The following is a 15,583-nucleotide window of genomic DNA, read 5'->3' as shown; positions in this document are numbered from 1 at the left end:
GTCCCAAAGGTCTGCGCAGTGCCAGTGGGGTTCCTTGGAGCACAGTGATGGCAAAGGTGCTGGCTCCGGCCATGGGGCGGGCTCTGAGTGAGGCTGCGGTTTCTGCTCCCAGCCTTCTGTGTCCAGGTGAGGACTGAAACTGCACCGCAAAGAGGCGGCTGCTCAAAATCAAAGGAAAGCATGGTGACATCTGCCATCCCACACATAGGTGCTGTGCCCAAGACTGGGGTGCTCTGGTCCTCCAGAAGCCAGGGTCTGGAGGGATGCAGAAGCAGGACAGGCAGTGACCACTCGGGCCAGGCCAAGATGGGGGCAGGGGGAGGGACTTGAGAATCCAATCCAGGCTCAAGCGACGCAGGAGTGCGTCACAGAACGGTAACATTTAAACCAGCACCGAAAGGAGTATAAATTGCTAGGGACAGGGCCGGGGAGGAGCCGGGAGGGGAAGCCGCTGGGCACCCCTCCCGCAGCCCCGACGTCCTCGGCCTCCGGAGCGCCCCGTGGGTCCCCGAGACACCCACTCCGAACATCCTAGGGCACCTCGCCTTGGGGCCTTAGAAGAGGGACGGACACAGGCGAGCGTGGAGGGACGCGGGGCGGGGCCTGGCAAAGCCTCGAAGCCCGACACCGTCAGAAGGGCCGGGCCGGGAAGCCGGGGCGAGCGCGACGCCGGGCGCTCCGGGGACTCTCTCTAGGCCACCAACGCCAGCTCCGCCCCGGCCGGAAGCCAAGTCGTCGGGACCCGCCCCTTCCGGCCCCGCCCCACCAACTGGAGGCGAGCCCTCTCCCTCAGGCCCCGCCCCGCTCCGCCGAGGCTCCGCCCCCAAGGGCACAGCCCCACCTCCGCGGGCTCACGGGGCGGGGGCGGGGCGACTCCTCCCGCGGCCCCGCCCAGCTTCCCCGGAGACTCGGAGCGCGCTCGCGGTGCGCCCCCTCCCGAGGCCCCGCGCCCTCCGCGTCCCGGCGGCACCGGGCGGGAATGCTGCCCGACTACCTGTCCGCGGAGGGCGAGCGGCGCTGCCGGCGGCTGCTGGCGGGGGCCACGGCCCGGCTCCGCGCGCGCCCCGCGGCGGCCGCAGTGCTGGTGCCGCTGTGCTCGGTGCGCGGGGTCCCGGCGCTGCTCTACACGCTGCGGTCCAGCCGCCTGGTTGGGAGACACAAGGGTGACGTCAGGTACACGGCTGGGAACTCCTGTCCTTTCCGGGAGGAGGCCGCCGACCCCCGGACACCGCGGGGACCTGAGCCAGGCGCTCTGCGTCTCCGAACCTGGGTTTCCGCCTCTGGGGAACGGGGCTGGGGAGAGCCGCGCCCCGCGTCCCTCCGCCCCGAGCCTGGCGCCGTGGGCGCCCCCGCCTGGAGCCGCGCCGGACCCCTCCAAGCGCGTCCCGCACCGCCTCGGGCCGGAACACCTCTCTGAGAAGGCAGGACCCGGCCTCCTGTCGGCGACTCCGGGAGATTCGGGCCCGGGAGCACACGGAGCTCGCCGGGCGGGGCTGCCTGGCTTCCCGCCCTGCCCCCGCCCCCGTCCCGGTGGAAACTGGGGACACAGTAGGGTCGTAGCGCCACTGCGGCCACCATAGGTAAAACTTGCGTGTGTGAGCTCCAAGGCCTCTCCCTCAGCCCTGGCGTTCAGGGAGGGCAACTGAGCCAGGACAGGTCACCGTGGCTTGCCCGCGGCCTCACTACAAACTAGAGGTAGAGACAAAAGATGCTAAGCGGGTAGCTAGCCCTCTGCCACAGCTTCACCCCCACCCACCATGGCCCCAACAGACCAAGGACCAGGCTCCCTGTGCTTGTTCAGTTTCCCAGGTGGCAAATGTGACCCCACTGACCAGGATGTGGTGCATACAGCTCTGAGGGAGACCCGCGAGGAGCTGGGCCTTACTGTGCCTGAAGAGCATGTGTGGGGTGTCCTGCAGCCTGTGCACGACAGGGTAAGACTGCCAGGCCCTGCGGCCACCATCAGGGACAAGCAGAGTGATAAGGGCCTCTGGCCAGCAAACAGCATGGTGGAGCACTAGGCACCAGCCTGGCAGTCACATTCCATCCTCACACAACCCATCAAGGACGGGCCAAGGCTATCTTAGCTCCTTTTCCCGGGGGATACTGAGGCTCAGGTCCTGGGCTGGAGGTGGCTCCAGGGTAAGCCAGCTCTGCCCAGCTTGGTGGAGAAGGGTTGTGGAAGTCTTCACAGGGTAGGTGGGGATTGGATGACAAGTGGGAGATTTTAGGGTAGTAAAAGCGAAGTGAAGGGAACAATCTGCAAAGGCCCAGAGGGCCGAAGGGCTCTAGCAAGTTCAAGGGCTCTGAGTTAGTGTGGCTGGAATGAGCTCAGGAGCAGGGGCTTCCAATGCTGAAAGCCTCTGGGTGGCCAGGTGGGGGTCTTCCTCTCAGGCTCCTCTCCCCAGCCCCAAAGCTCCACCGAGGCATGCCTCCCTTGACTACCTGTCATCCTCCTGCCCCAGCAAAAGGCCACTGTGGTACCAGTGCTTGCTGGCGTGGGCCCACTGGATCCCCAGAGTCTCAGGCCCAACCCCAAAGAGGTGAGTAGGGGGATGGTGGGGGCCAACCAATTGTGGGGAGCCTGCAGTGGCAAGTCCTCTGTCCTCCCTCTTACGGCCTCCTGCCCACAGGTGGACCAGGTATTTGCCCTACCCCTGGCCCACCTGCTACAGGAGGAGAACCAAGGGTACACCCACTTCTGCCACCGTGGCCACTTCAGCTACACACTGCCTGTTTTCCTGCATGGGCCACACCGTGTCTGGGGGCTCACGGCCGTCATCACTGAGTTCACCCTGCAGCTGCTGGCACCTGGCGCCTACCAGCCCTGTCTGGCCACCTCCAAGCGGCTCACAGGCTAAAGGCCTGGCCATAACCAGCCCCTTCCCTCACATTGCCAGGCCAGCTTCAATCTAGGACTGAATAAAGAGCCTTTACCAAGTCTGTGGCAACTGTCTCTTCTGCATTGGGACCTTGACCTAGGGCAGACCCCAGGGTGCCTCTGTCCTGACTGGGGTGCCTCTGTCCAATCACACTGCTACCTATTGAACAGTGGGCACTTACAGTGGGTGCTTACTGTGTACAGGTACTTGGCCCTCACCACAGCCCTGAGGTGAGGCCAATGCTGACCCTGGCTGGTGAGACCAGGGCTCAGAGAGAGGGGACACCTTGCCCAAGGTCATTCCAAGCTAGGACTTGAGCCAAGCCCTCTCTGACTCCAGAGTGAAAACTCAGCCACACACTGTAGTTCCTGCTCCCTCCTCTGTGTCTAGCTGACCCCTTGTCGGGCTGTAGGAATCCAAAGAGGAGCCCTGCATGTTACTGCAAAGTTCCAACATGTTAGGCTCCTCCCACACACCAGTACTGTGCCGGTGCCATATCTTCGGACCAGCCAGATGCTGCCCTGACCTCTGGGGGTGACTCAGTCTGGGGAAGACCTCAGAGTATGTCACACAGGTAATCATGTGACTGTACGTTAATTAATCACAGATAATAGTGGAGTTATACATTATGTAGACCAGAGAGAGGTGGTAAGCAGTCCAACCTTGTCATTGTGGACCGGGCAATATTAGCCAGGACAGGTGATAGGAAACTACCCACTAGCTGACTTTGCCAAAAGAGGAATGGTGATAAACTTGAGATAAACTAGCTCCAGGCATGGCTGGATCCAAGGGCTCAGGGGCTCGCTTTCTCTAATTGTGCCTTCCACTGTGTCAGCCTCACTCTTGGAGAATCCCTGCTCTGCGGGGATGAGAAATAAGGAGAGGGCAACAGCTCTAGGATGGCACAGCACCAGTATCCCACCAACAGGAACCAGAGCTTCATTTCTCTAGAAGCTCTAACCCAGAGTTGTTCATTCGTCATTGGCCCTCCCTGAACCTGTCACATGGCGTCTGCTGTAGTTGGAATTCATTGGTTGGCAGGATCTGCCTGCTGAGGCCTAGAGAGGAGGACAAGCCTCCTAGATGAGACTAGGGGAGGGACAATCTCCAGAGGACCACTGGGAAGAGACAAAAGTTTGGGTAAAAATCAGCCAATTCCCCTGCAGAGTGACCTTGACACCAAAAGTGGGCAAGGGCAGCCCAGGGCAAAGGAGGGAAGTTGGGGCAGAAAGAGTAGCACATGTGCAAAGGTTGGGGTGTTCAAGGACACAAGATTAGCAGTGTGGGGGTGGGGAGGGGCCCCCTCACTCAGGGGCCACCCTGGGGTGTCAAGGGAACCCGCTTCAGTGGTAGGTTAGGATTTTGTTCCAGGCTGGGAAAGCAGCACAGGGTGTTGAAGTGATGGGATTCCTGTTTGAAAAAGCTTGAGCTGCAAGAGGCCCAGGCTACAGAGGCCCTCCCCTTGGAGTCCTCTCCCTGGGCGCCCTTCCCCGCTCCACAGGAGCCCTGTCACCTCACCTCCCACACACCCCCTCTACACCTCCTGAAGTGTCCCCCACACCGCGTGCTCCCTCCCCCTGCACCCCTCCTGCCTCACCTACACCTTCCTTCATGGGCCCCTCCCACCACCCTCACACTTCACACCCCGTGTCACCACTGGCCCTCCAGACTCCTCACCTGGGAGCAGGGCGCATGATGATGGTAAAAATAACCGTGACAGTGTGTGAAACAGGGTGAGGGAGGTGGGAGGCTGAGCCCCTGCACTAAAGGGACCCTGGGGGTTGAGGGCAGAGAGGTGCCAGCCTCCGGAGCCCTGGAGATGAGCTCTGAGCCCCGCCTCTTCCCCCCCACTTCCCCACCAGCTCTGGGAGGCCCTTTGCTCACCCTCTTGCTCTAAACGGGCACCTCAGTCTGGCTTATACTCCGCGAACCAAAGCAGGTGGAGGAGCTCACAGAGTGGTGAGTAGCCGCCGGCCTAACTGCCAGCAGACTGGGGTCCCCCTTCGGGCCATAGCCCCCACTTCTCCCCCGCCCCACCTACTCTGATCCTGCACTTTGTCCTCAGGTCCTGGCTGCCATTCCAGACCCCACTCCGAACCCTCGGGGATGCCTCTCCACTCAGGTTCCTTGGCCCGCTGCATTCCCCCTGTCTCCAGTCCGCAGGGGCTCCTCTGAGTCCCTTCCCCCATGCCCAAGCCCCCATGGCAGGCATGGTGGCAGTGAGCCGGGGGCGGCCACCGCGGGTCAGCATGCAGGAGCACATGGCCATTGATGTGAGCCCCGGCCCTATCCGGCCCATCCACCTCATTTCCGACTATTTCCCACATTTCTACCCCTTTACTAAGCACAGCCTGCCCACCCTAGACCCACACCCTGCAGTGACCCCTGCCATACACTCTGCACCCCAGCTGCAGCCTGACCCAGAGCCGGAAGGAGATTCAGACGACAGCAGTGAGTGGGGGCAGGGAACAAGGGGAGCACTCCTGGCCCAGCTCCCCAGGGGTAGGGTTTGAGGCATCCCAGGCATCCGACCCAGGAGGAGCTGGGCAGGAGGCATGGTGCCATTTGGGGGGTAGGGTGGGGTTGAGGTAGGAGCTGACCCTGCCTGCTACCTGCCATTAGCTGCCCTGGGCACCCTCGAGTTCACGCTTCTTTTTGATGCGGACAACAGCGCCCTGCACTGCACGGCTCACCGTGCCAAGGTGAGGATGGGGGCAGGGGTCTATGGGCCAAGAGCCTGGGCCACAGGCCTGTCCCACATTCATTGTCTTTTCTCAGGGGCTCAAGCCACCGGCCTCAGGCTCTGTGGACACCTATGTCAAAGCCAATCTGCTGCCAGGGACCAGCAAGGTAAGGGTGAGACCCAGGCCCCTACTGGTGCCCCCTGGCCACACTCCAGCCTAGAATGCCCATCTGGCCCTGCTGTGTCCCTCCTGACAAAGCCTAGATATCAGGCATGGAGCTCCCCATCACTGGCTTGTGCAACTGGAGGCCTACCAGGGAGGTGGGCTGGGGTGGGGCCCCAGGCCCAAGGAGGCCCTGATCCATTCTACCTGGCCCCCAGGCCAGCCAGCTTCGGACCCGCACAGTTCGGGGCACAAGGGGCCCTGTCTGGGAGGAGACACTCACCTATCATGGCTTTACCTGCCAGGATGCTGGGCGGAAGACTCTGCGGTGAGGAATGGGCCTGGGTCACAAGGGGGCAAGGACGAGGTAGGGGGTGGGGGGAAGCTAACCTGGCTAGGTCTGACCTGAGTGGCTACCAGGCTGTGTGTGTGTGAGGACCCACGGCTGCGGCGACGGCGGCGGGCGCCTCCCCTGGGGGAGCTGCGGGTACCCCTGAGGAAGCTGGTGCCCAACCGAGCCAGGAGCTTTGATGTGTGTCTGGAGAAGCGGAAGCTGGTGAGTGGGGCTGGTACAGGTTGGGGTATAGGGACTAGGATCCTGTGGTGGGGAAGCTGGAAAGGGAACGGGGGCGGGGGCAATATCTGGCCAAGTTGACCAGGCTCTTTGCTCTTTCAGACCAAGAGGCCCAAGAGCCTCGACACAGCCCGTGGCATGTCCCTGTATGAGGAGGTGGGTAGGGCAGTGGGACCAAGCAGGGATTGGGGGGGGTCAACCTGGGAGCCCAGGCAGATGTGCATCAGGCAGGGCCTCAGGTGGGCTGAGGGGGTAGATCCAGGCCCAGGTGGGCCTGGGGACGCTGAGAAGCCATCTCCTTCACAGGCCCTAGCATTCATATGCCCTGGGAACAGCTGGACCCCAGTGCCTGGACAGGGAGGGAGACTCCCTGGCTAGGGCAACTGAGAGCAGCCACTGGGCGCTGGGACAAGCAGAGCCCTCAGGAGGCAGAGACGTAGGCCAGGTAGAAGCAGAGGCTGCAACTGGTGGGTTCTGTCCATGGCCCAAGTTGGGAGGGCAGGTCAAGGTCCAGGAGAGAATGGACAGCAGATGGGGCTCTCTGGCTTCTAGGTTGACCCCTAAGCATTGTAGGTACCACTCCTGGGGCTTGTATCCCTACACAGGGGCTACAAGAGGCAGAGATGACTGCAAGAGGCTCCATGCCAAAGACCAAAGGCATGGCCAGAACCCCCACCCCCAGCTCAGCAGAGTGAGGGCCCTGCAAGGCTCAGGGCAGGCCCTCCCCAGCTCCTCTAGGTGGTTAGGGCCAGGTGCTGCTGCCCTGCCCCCTGGTGGGGCTGCAAGTTGCTGCACCTGCCAATTAGCCAAGGCCAGGCTGGCAAGTCCCACCCAGGTGGGGCAGGCACTCTGAGACACACACTTCCTGTCCAAGACCCCACACACTGAAGCATCACTGTGCATGGCAGGTGCTTCTGGAATACTCCCTTACTGAGAAAATGTAAGCAAGGTGGTTGGGCTTTATCTGAACTGAATCCTACCTTAAGTATGGGAGAAACACATTTTTCCCGGGCATCCTCCCCAAGTCCTCACCAGGGGCTGAGGGTGGCAAAGGACATTCAGAATCTGGTCCCCTGGGTGGTGGGGGGTGAAGAGGGTGGTAAGAGGTCATCTAGGAAGCTCTTAGCATGTTTGTGCCACTCAGACTCCAGCGCCCTTCCCCTCAGTGACAAAGATGGCCTGACCTCACCAGTAATATGGCCTGAGCAAGCCCCTCCCCTTCACAGGCCCTGGAGGGTACAGGGCCGATCTGGAAGCTCCCTTCCAGGGCACCAGGCCAGTGACTATTTTTGGAAACTGAATCATGACATTAAATTGTTGGCCCCTGATTTCTTGAGTTGTTACATTCAGCTGACACTGGTGGGTGTGCAGGCTTGTGGTTGCACCTGGCTGACCACAGCCTACCCTGCAGGATGAGGTGGAGGCGGCAGGGGAGGAGCGGGGGCGCATCCTGCTGTCACTGTGCTACAGCTCTCAGCAAGGCGGCTTGCTGGTAGGTGTGCTGCGTTGCGCCCACCTTGCCCCCATGGATGCCAATGGCTATTCGGACCCCTTTGTTCGCCTGTGAGTATAAGTGGGTGGAAGGGCAGGTGGAAAGTGGGGGTTCCGTAGAGCCCCTCTCCGGGGCCACACCTAACCTGATCCCATCCTTCCCAACCAGTTTCCTGCATCCAAATGTGGGGAAGAGATCTAAATACAAGACCAGTGTTCGGAAGAAGACCCTGAACCCTGAGTTCAATGAGGTAGGCCAGGGCCAGGTGGAGGCAGTCTTCCAGGGTTAGGGAGGTCAATGTTCTCTCAGCCAGAAAGCATAGGCCCCCTCTAACCTGAGCAACTCACCTGTTTCTGAGTCTGTAAAGGACTCAAGGCCCCTTCTTTCCTGCCTTTCTGCCCTCTTCCCTGCAGGAATTCTTCTATGCAGGCCCAAGGGAGGAGCTGGCCCAGAAGACACTGCTGGTGTCTGTATGGGACTATGACCTGGGTACAGCTGACGACTTCATTGGTGAGAATGTGGGGAAGCGGGGGGAGGGGCCCAATGGGCTCCCACATGGCTCCTGACTCCTGTCCCCCAATCCAGGTGGGGTCCAGCTGAGTAGCCAGGCCGGTGGGGAACGTCAGCAGCACTGGTGTGAATGCCTGGGCCGCAGTGACTGCCGACTGGAGCTGTGGCACCCGCTGGACGGTGCGCCCCTCCAGCTCAGCGACTAGAAGTGGTACCCAGCCTGTTCCTGCCTACCACCCTCCCCCAAACTGACCCATACAGCTGGGAGGACCTGGAGCTGCCCCACCCACCGTGCCCAGCCCCACATCAAATTGTTTGCTTTCTTATTCCCCTTTCAGATTCACCCCCCTGCCAACCATAAAGCAAGAATAAACCTTCAAATCAGACCAGACAGAGCCTGTTCTTTTCCCTGCCCATCACCTCACAGGGCAGACTGGGCCCCGTTCTTGCTCCCATCCTCCAGAGGCCCCCACTGGGCCAGGTCCAGGTCTGAACCCCAGGCTACTGCCTTCCCCTCGCCATACTGGGAAAGGCCCCTGTACCTGCCCCTGCTAGCTGCACTGAGGGATGGGTACTCAAGATGGTCTGGGACAGACCGACTCACAGGAAGCCAAGGTGTGGATTCATGACATGACCCTGAGCTGACCTATCCTTCCACCATGTGGGGTCCAAGTAGGGTATGGGAAGCCTCTAATCCTGTCTGGGAAACAGACCTCCATGAGTCATGGGCTACAGTGGCAAAGTGAACAGCAAGGCCACAGAACAGATGCATCAGGAGAGTGGGCAGCACTTGCTTTATTGTCCAGCCATCTGGACAGATGGACTTCGGTGCAGGGCATCGAGCTCAGGAGGTAGCTTGCCTGGCCTGGTGCTGCTGGGCAAACCTCTGCATTCGTTCCTCAAGCTCTGGCCGAAAATGGCGGATCAGGCCCTAGAGGCAGGTAGGAGACACCATGAAGCAGAGCTGAAAATCTCAGCACCCCAAGGCCTCAGCACCCCACCCCCACCCCAGTGCCCACAAGCAGGGCAATGAGTACCTGCACAGGCCAGGCGGCTCCATCGCCCAGGGCACAAATGGTATGGCCCTCTATCTGTTTGCTGATCTCCCAAAGGGAGTCGATCTCGGCTGGCCGGGCATCCCCCCTCACAAAGCGGGCCATCACCTTGTTCATCCAGTCCACACCTGCAGCCATGGCAGTAAGAGAGAGCCCAATGATCTCCAGCCAGGGTGTAGAGAATAGCACTCCAAGGCTGTAGGCCATGGGAAGGGCAAGGCCAAGAGAAACTACAGCCGGCTGGGAAGCAGCAGCTATACATTCAGTGTCCAGAGCCCACCCAACCTTTGCCCTGTGCCTGACCCAGGCCTAGGCGAGTCAGAGAAGAAGTCCCCACCCTGCCCAGGGAGCTTACCCTCACGGCATGGAGTACACTGGCCACAGCTCTCGTGCTTGTAGAACTCAATAAGGCGGGCAATGGCTTTCACAATATCTGTCTGGGGTGACAAGAGAATGAGCAGGCTCCTAGGCCGGAGCCTCAGACCTTTAGTAGCACACCCTGATTCCAGCAATGTTCTGGCCACCTCCTCCACTCCCCCTATCCACTGGCACTGCCCAGACCCCAACAGGCATTCCCTCTGGTCACAGGACCTGGGATCCAAGAGCTGGCAAGAGTTCTTAGGAAGCCCAGGGAGGGGTACCGTACCACTGGGTGGGGAGGTTGGCAGCCCTTACCGAGCGATCCATGACAATCACGGCAGCTGTGCCCAGGCCTGTCTGTGCTTGTACCAGCGCATCAAAGTCCATCAGCACTGTCTCACACACCGACTTGGGGATCAGTGGTGTGGATGAGCCGCCGGGGATCACAGCAAGGAGATTGTCCCAGCCACCTGTGACACCCCCTGGGACCACAGTCAGTTCCCAAAAGGATGGATGATCAGGGCTGGGACCAGCATAGCTGCCTAGTCCTGAGCCCAGGACCTCTGTCCGCCCCTGCCCAGCACTGCCTCATGAGGCCCTCCCTGGCTTTCTCCACGAACATCCTGCCCCACTTCTGCCCCGGTTGGCCCCAGGCCTCACCAGCATGTTTTTCAATCAGTTCCTTCAGGGGTACAGACATTTCCTCCTCCACAGTGCAAGGGTGGTTGACATGGCCAGAGATATTGAACAGTTTGGTGCCGGAGTTACGTTCACGACCAAAGCTGGCAAACCAAGCACCCCCACGGCGGCAGATGGTGGGAGACACAGCCACTGTCTCCACGTTGGCCACGGTTGTGGGACAGCCAAACACTCCTGTGGAGGAATGGGATGAGGGACTGGTGGCTACCAAAGGGTGGTCAGGTTTCCTAGCAGTGGGGTCTGTCCCAGGGTCCTGCTCTGTGATCCAGTCCCCCTTCACTCTTTTGTCCTTCCCATCCCCGACTGGATCCCAAACTCCCAACATACAAACTCCCAACATACACTGCAATGCCTTTTCATCTCTCTCCCCCTAGTCCCTAGAGGACTGGAGGACCCAAGTGTCTGACATGGGGGCTGAGGCAGGATGAGGGACTGCTGTCACCACCTTACTCAGCATCTGGCCCCAAATCCAGAAAGTGCTCAGAAATTCCCTAAGAAAGACCACTGGGCACTTGATGCCCAATGAGATTCCACAGGACACAGAACAAGGCTCAGGTTCAGGCCGAGTCTTACCCACGTCGGCAGGGAATGGCGGCTTCAGGCGGGGCTTGCCCTGCTTGCCCTCAATGGACTCGATGAGTGCTGTCTCCTCCCCACAGATGTAGGCCCCGGCCCCACGCACAACAAACACATCAAAATCATAGCCAGAGCCACAGGCATTCTTGCCGATCAGACCAGCCTCGTAGGCCTCTCGAATGGCCACCTGTGGGACAAGAGTGTGAGGGTGCCACTCCCACCAGTCCGAGAACACTGTGTGGTGGGGAGGGGAACAGACCGAGGGAGCCCATGTTCATAAAAGTCTGGGAGAAAGCTCCTCTTGAACATGAGCAGAGGATGCTCTGGAAGGTGGGGATTTTACAATGTGTAATTGTAATAACCTTTAACAAATTCTCCAACTACATGTATTTTTAAAAGAAAGGCTGAGAAAATAATGAAGATTTTAATAAGCACTTTCCTATAGATAGTGGATCTGTGGGAGGTTTTCTTGTGTGTATGTATGTGTGTGCTTTCCTATCTTTATAAAGAGCAAGTATTACTTCTGCAGTAGAGATTGATTTTTAAATATGTAGCAATAACACTTATACATAATGCTACTTTGTGCCAGGCGCTGTTCCAGGTGCTGTTTCCGCATCCCTCATCACTGTTGTGTAAGAGCCTAATAGAATGGAGTGAGACTCTGGCCCTGGACCAGTCACTACAGGTGCCACTGAGCTCAGAATTACTGAAATGACCCCTTGACCCTTCTGTAGGAAAAATACCTGCGAGCCAACCCTGCCCCACGAGTCATGGAGGCCTGAAAGCCTCTCAAGTTGAGGCTCTGGAACATAAAGAAAGAGCCCAGAGGAGGCTTTGGGGGCCATGTCCTATTTACAATGCATGCAGCAGTGGCAACCACTCTTCAGTTCAACCCCAAACAGACCCGGTGCTAAAATCTAAGAACAACTATGGCAGTAAGCAAGCACGTGAGTGCACACCCAGCACCCTCCCTTCTGTGGATGCCACTCCCCTTTCCCACCTGCAGATTGGAAGCCTCATTGTAGAATTCCCCTCGGATGTAGATGTAGGCAGCTCGGGCGCCCATGGCCCGGCCCCCAACTAGGCAGCCTTCCACTAGCTTGTGGGGATCGTGGCGCATGATCTCCCGGTCCTTGCAGGTGCCCGGCTCACCCTCGTCTGCATTCACGACTAGATACTTGGGCCTGTGGGTGCCAGCACATTGGTGAGGCTACAGGGCCACCAGGGCTGGGCCTTCAACTACACGCCACCCCACTCCACCCAAGGAAGCCTCAGAGATGTCTCCTCTGATAGTCGATCTCTCACAGTCCTCCCAACAGTCTTAGGAGCTCTGCTTGTTCACCATCAATGACAGCAAGCTCACTGCCTGTTACATCCTTGGGAGACTATGACCATGGGAAAGGTCTTTGTTCTGCTCAGTCCACATGTTCCCTTGTGCTTTCCTAAGAGCCCAAATTCTGCTCTTGGTCACCAAGAACCTTCCTGAACCTCTGCCACACCTCTGGGGCCAAAAGGAGGTAAAGTAGCTGACATTTATCATTTGCTTTCTATGTGCCAACCAATTTAAGGGCCAAGAGCTATATGAACACTATATCTTAATCCCTGCAAAATAGAAAATCCACTTATAAAAATAAAACTGAGTTCAAACAGACCAGGAGATAGCACAAAGCCTTATAATTAGAAGGCAGGGGAATCCCTAGGTGGCTCAGCCTGGTGGTTTAGTGCCTGCCTTTGGCCCAGGGTGTGATCCTGGAGTCCCGGGATCAAGTCCCACATCGGGCTCCCTGCATGTTGCCTGCTTCTCCCTTTGCCCATGTCTCTGCCCCCCTCTCTCTCTCATGAATAAAATCTTTTAAACAATAATAAAAAATAAAAAAATAATTAGAAAGCAGGATTGACCAATAAGTCTGCATGAGTCAAAATCTTGTGTTGATTCTGCTATACCTGAGGAAGACCAGAGAGAACTGACTTTCACCTACTTAATCTCTGGTGAGGTTCTCTCATTCATTTACTTTTAGTTTCAGAGGAAACAGTCCCAGGGCCCAGGTAAGCCATAGCCACCCCCACATTTCTCCTGCAACCCCATCTCTGCCTCCCTACACACACCTGCCATCTGAAGGCTTATTCATGAAGCTCCACTTCAGGCCAGTGGGAAAGCCAGCACCACCACGGCCCCGCAAGCCGGATGTCTTGACCTCACCCAGGATCCAGTCAGGGCCCTTCAGCAAGATCTCCTTTGTCTTGTACCAGTCACCCCGACTCTGGGCACCTTTCAGCCTGGACAGTGAGGAAGGCATTGAAGGGGAGGCCTTGCTCCAGGACCACAGAGCTAAGGGCACCATCTCATCATCTCACCTCCAGTCATGGCGGCCATACAGGTTGGTGAAGATCCGGTCTTCATCCTTCAGCGAGCCAAATGAGGTTTTCTTGGGTGCTGTCTGAGGACACAAAGAGTCAGGAGGCTCAGCACAGTTCTGGGGTCATGAAGGGCCAAGCCAAAGGTTACAGATTCTTCAGTTCCCCTGATTAGATGGGGCTGGGCTGAAGAGATGGTAAGGGCCTATGCCTCAGAACCCTTCATAGCAGCAAAGCTACCACCAGTTAGTAGGCACTTCCTGCTTAGTAGGCATTAGGCTAAGTATTTGACATCCAAAACCCCATTTCATCCTCATAACCCTGAGACACGAATGACTTCCTCTGTTTTACAGAGGAGGAAACTGAGGCTAAGAACAAATAGAACTTATGGAAGGGCACACAACCAAAAGCACTAGCTGGAATTTGAACTCAGGTCTGTCATGGTCAAAGCCCACACCTGAACCACAGCACCTTACTACCTCCCTGAGCCCAATGTCAAGTATCCATTCACTTGCCTGGCCGTCCTGCTGGACCAAAGCTTGGTCAGACCGGGGTCTTATATTAATAACTCTGCTGGAAACAGAATGTGCTTACTGATGCAAAAGAAACACTTCACTGGGGCTGGGATACAAAGGTGATGGAGGGCGACCCACTTGGGATAAGACTGATGAGAAGTGGGGTCTGGAATCCACATGGCCAAGTGGCGAGCACCCCAGGTGAGGGCACCCCAGACTCCCACCCCCTTTAAAGTCACTACAGGGAGCAGAGCGCTGGACGGGGCTTCAAGAGACGTACATCCTCCCCAAAGCTTGTTTTCTGCAGCTGTAAAATGAGGACAATGACACCTTTACACTGTATAAGGCCATGCGAAGGAAGGAAGGAGACAAGGACGCTTCTCCACCTGCAAAATTTTCTACTGTGTCGCCCGGCTGTTAAATGGGGAAGCCAAGGAGCCGGAGGAACGGGGAGTCAGCCTGCCATAGGGACCCATTCCCTCTACATCCAGGCCGGGGCGGCAACCTTCCTGCCGGGCTGGGGAAATGAGGAGGTTCTCCGGAAGGGACTACAAAGCCAAGGGATGGCGCGCGCAGAGGCACTGCAGCGAGACCCGACCCGGGGGCACCCCTGGCCGGAGCCAGGCCGGGTCTCACCGTGTCGCCGCTGAAACGCACAGACACCCGAGCGGGGAGCGACTTGCTGAGCAGCCGCCGTGCCCCCAGCATCACGGTAGACGGTTCAGTCACCTCCCGCTGTCACCTTCACGGCTCCGAGGCTGAGGAACCGGCGCTCCCGAGACGCTAGGCGGCGCACAGGAAAAACGTCACGCGCCCTGGCTCGGGTTGCGCGCGCAAGCTGCCCTGCGCCCCTATCGCCTCGCCCCCGTCTCCGCTTCCTGGTAGGAGGGCGGGGAGGCCAAAGTGGCCTCTCTGGCGCGGCGGCTGCTGGGAAATGTAGTCCCGTCGGCTTCCGGGCCCGCTTTTCTCTCCCTAGGGGGTGGCGCTTAGTTTCTAGTTTCCTTGCTCACTTCCGGGCTCCAGACTTTCAAACCCCAAGTAAACAAACGTTGCAAGATGCCTTCTAATGGGTTCTGGTGTTTCCCACTTTCTCCAGGTTCTGCATTTAGTGCGCACCTGCTTATGCACAAGTGTATGCTGGGAGAAGAAATCAGGCCCTACGAACCCCAGGACCCTGTTGTCACTATTCTGTCCTCAGCTCCCCGACCCCAGTCTGGGCACTGCTGGGCTCAGGGAGGTATTGCTTATCAGGGGCAGAGAGCAGGGACAGTTCCAGAGGCAGGCAGGGGATGGTTGGAGGTGTTAGGTTGGGGTGAGGCAGCGAGTGTGGAGACGGTGGAGATGGTGGAGATAGTGGCACAGCCTCTTGCCCACGCTGCTAAACCCTGCCAGCCAATTCCTCTCCCCAGCCCCTGGGAGGGGAATAGAATAGAGACAGGCACTCCTGCCCAAAATCTTGGAGTGGCCGCCCTGCCTTCGCAGCCAGGCCCTGGCCTGGCATTTAAGGACTCTGCCCCTCTCCCCAGGCAGGATCCTCAGCTCAGACACATCACCCTTGAAGCCCCTGCCCAGGACCCCTTCTTCTTGGGACTTTACTGTCCTCCCCTTACTGGGTGCTCCCCCGGCCTGAGGAGGTCCTGTGTCCTTTGCCTTCTTGGGAAGCCTCAGGAGTCTGATTAGCTCTGGTCTTTTGTCAGTTCTCTGGCACCTGTTCGCTGG

General features: G+C 58.6%; 3 protein-coding genes across 4 annotated transcripts; 2 read left to right on the top strand and 1 right to left on the bottom strand.

Annotated features, from left to right (window-relative positions):
• Positions 1-892: 892 nt before the first annotated feature.
• On the top strand, positions 893-2,940 carry NUDT8 (nudix hydrolase 8). Its single transcript, XM_077862643.1, has 4 exons — positions 893-1,173; positions 1,802-1,934; positions 2,466-2,543; positions 2,634-2,940. Exons 1-4 carry the CDS (start codon positions 980-982, stop codon positions 2,859-2,861), a joined length of 633 nt encoding a protein of 210 aa, XP_077718769.1. The 5' UTR covers positions 893-979; the 3' UTR covers positions 2,862-2,940.
• A 143-nt stretch (positions 2,941-3,083) lies between these two features.
• LOC144292417 (double C2-like domain-containing protein gamma) lies at positions 3,084-8,690 on the top strand. 2 transcript variants are annotated; one of them, XM_077862640.1, is made up of 13 exons: positions 3,084-3,456; positions 4,745-4,841; positions 4,948-5,004; positions 5,247-5,333; positions 5,505-5,584; positions 5,661-5,732; positions 5,947-6,056; positions 6,149-6,284; positions 6,405-6,458; positions 7,714-7,865; positions 7,963-8,044; positions 8,208-8,304; positions 8,380-8,690. In XM_077862640.1, the coding sequence occupies exons 3-13, from the start codon at positions 4,989-4,991 to the stop codon at positions 8,508-8,510; spliced, it is 1,017 nt and encodes a 338-aa protein (XP_077718766.1). In that variant the 5' UTR covers positions 3,084-3,456; positions 4,745-4,841; positions 4,948-4,988; the 3' UTR covers positions 8,511-8,690. The 2 variants fall into 2 exon arrangements, with proteins under 2 accessions (XP_077718766.1, XP_077718765.1); XM_077862639.1 differs by having other exon boundaries at positions 4,948-5,333.
• A 385-nt stretch (positions 8,691-9,075) lies between these two features.
• On the bottom strand, positions 9,076-14,675 carry NDUFV1 (NADH:ubiquinone oxidoreductase core subunit V1). Its single transcript, XM_077862638.1, has 10 exons — positions 14,501-14,675; positions 13,350-13,432; positions 13,101-13,271; positions 11,995-12,178; positions 10,992-11,181; positions 10,380-10,592; positions 10,035-10,201; positions 9,715-9,796; positions 9,342-9,487; positions 9,076-9,235 (listed from the first exon to the last, which is right to left on the bottom strand). Exons 1-10 carry the CDS (start codon positions 14,570-14,572, stop codon positions 9,149-9,151), a joined length of 1,395 nt encoding a protein of 464 aa, XP_077718764.1. The 5' UTR covers positions 14,573-14,675; the 3' UTR covers positions 9,076-9,148.
• Positions 14,676-15,583: the final 908 nt, after the last annotated feature.

Source organism: Canis aureus, chromosome 21, assembly GCF_053574225.1.
Source record: "Canis aureus isolate CA01 chromosome 21, VMU_Caureus_v.1.0, whole genome shotgun sequence".
Classification (NCBI taxonomy): Eukaryota; Metazoa; Chordata; class Mammalia; order Carnivora; family Canidae; genus Canis; species Canis aureus.
The sequence above is the reverse complement of the archived record's forward strand: the minus strand, read 5'-3'. Positions and strand labels throughout refer to the sequence as shown.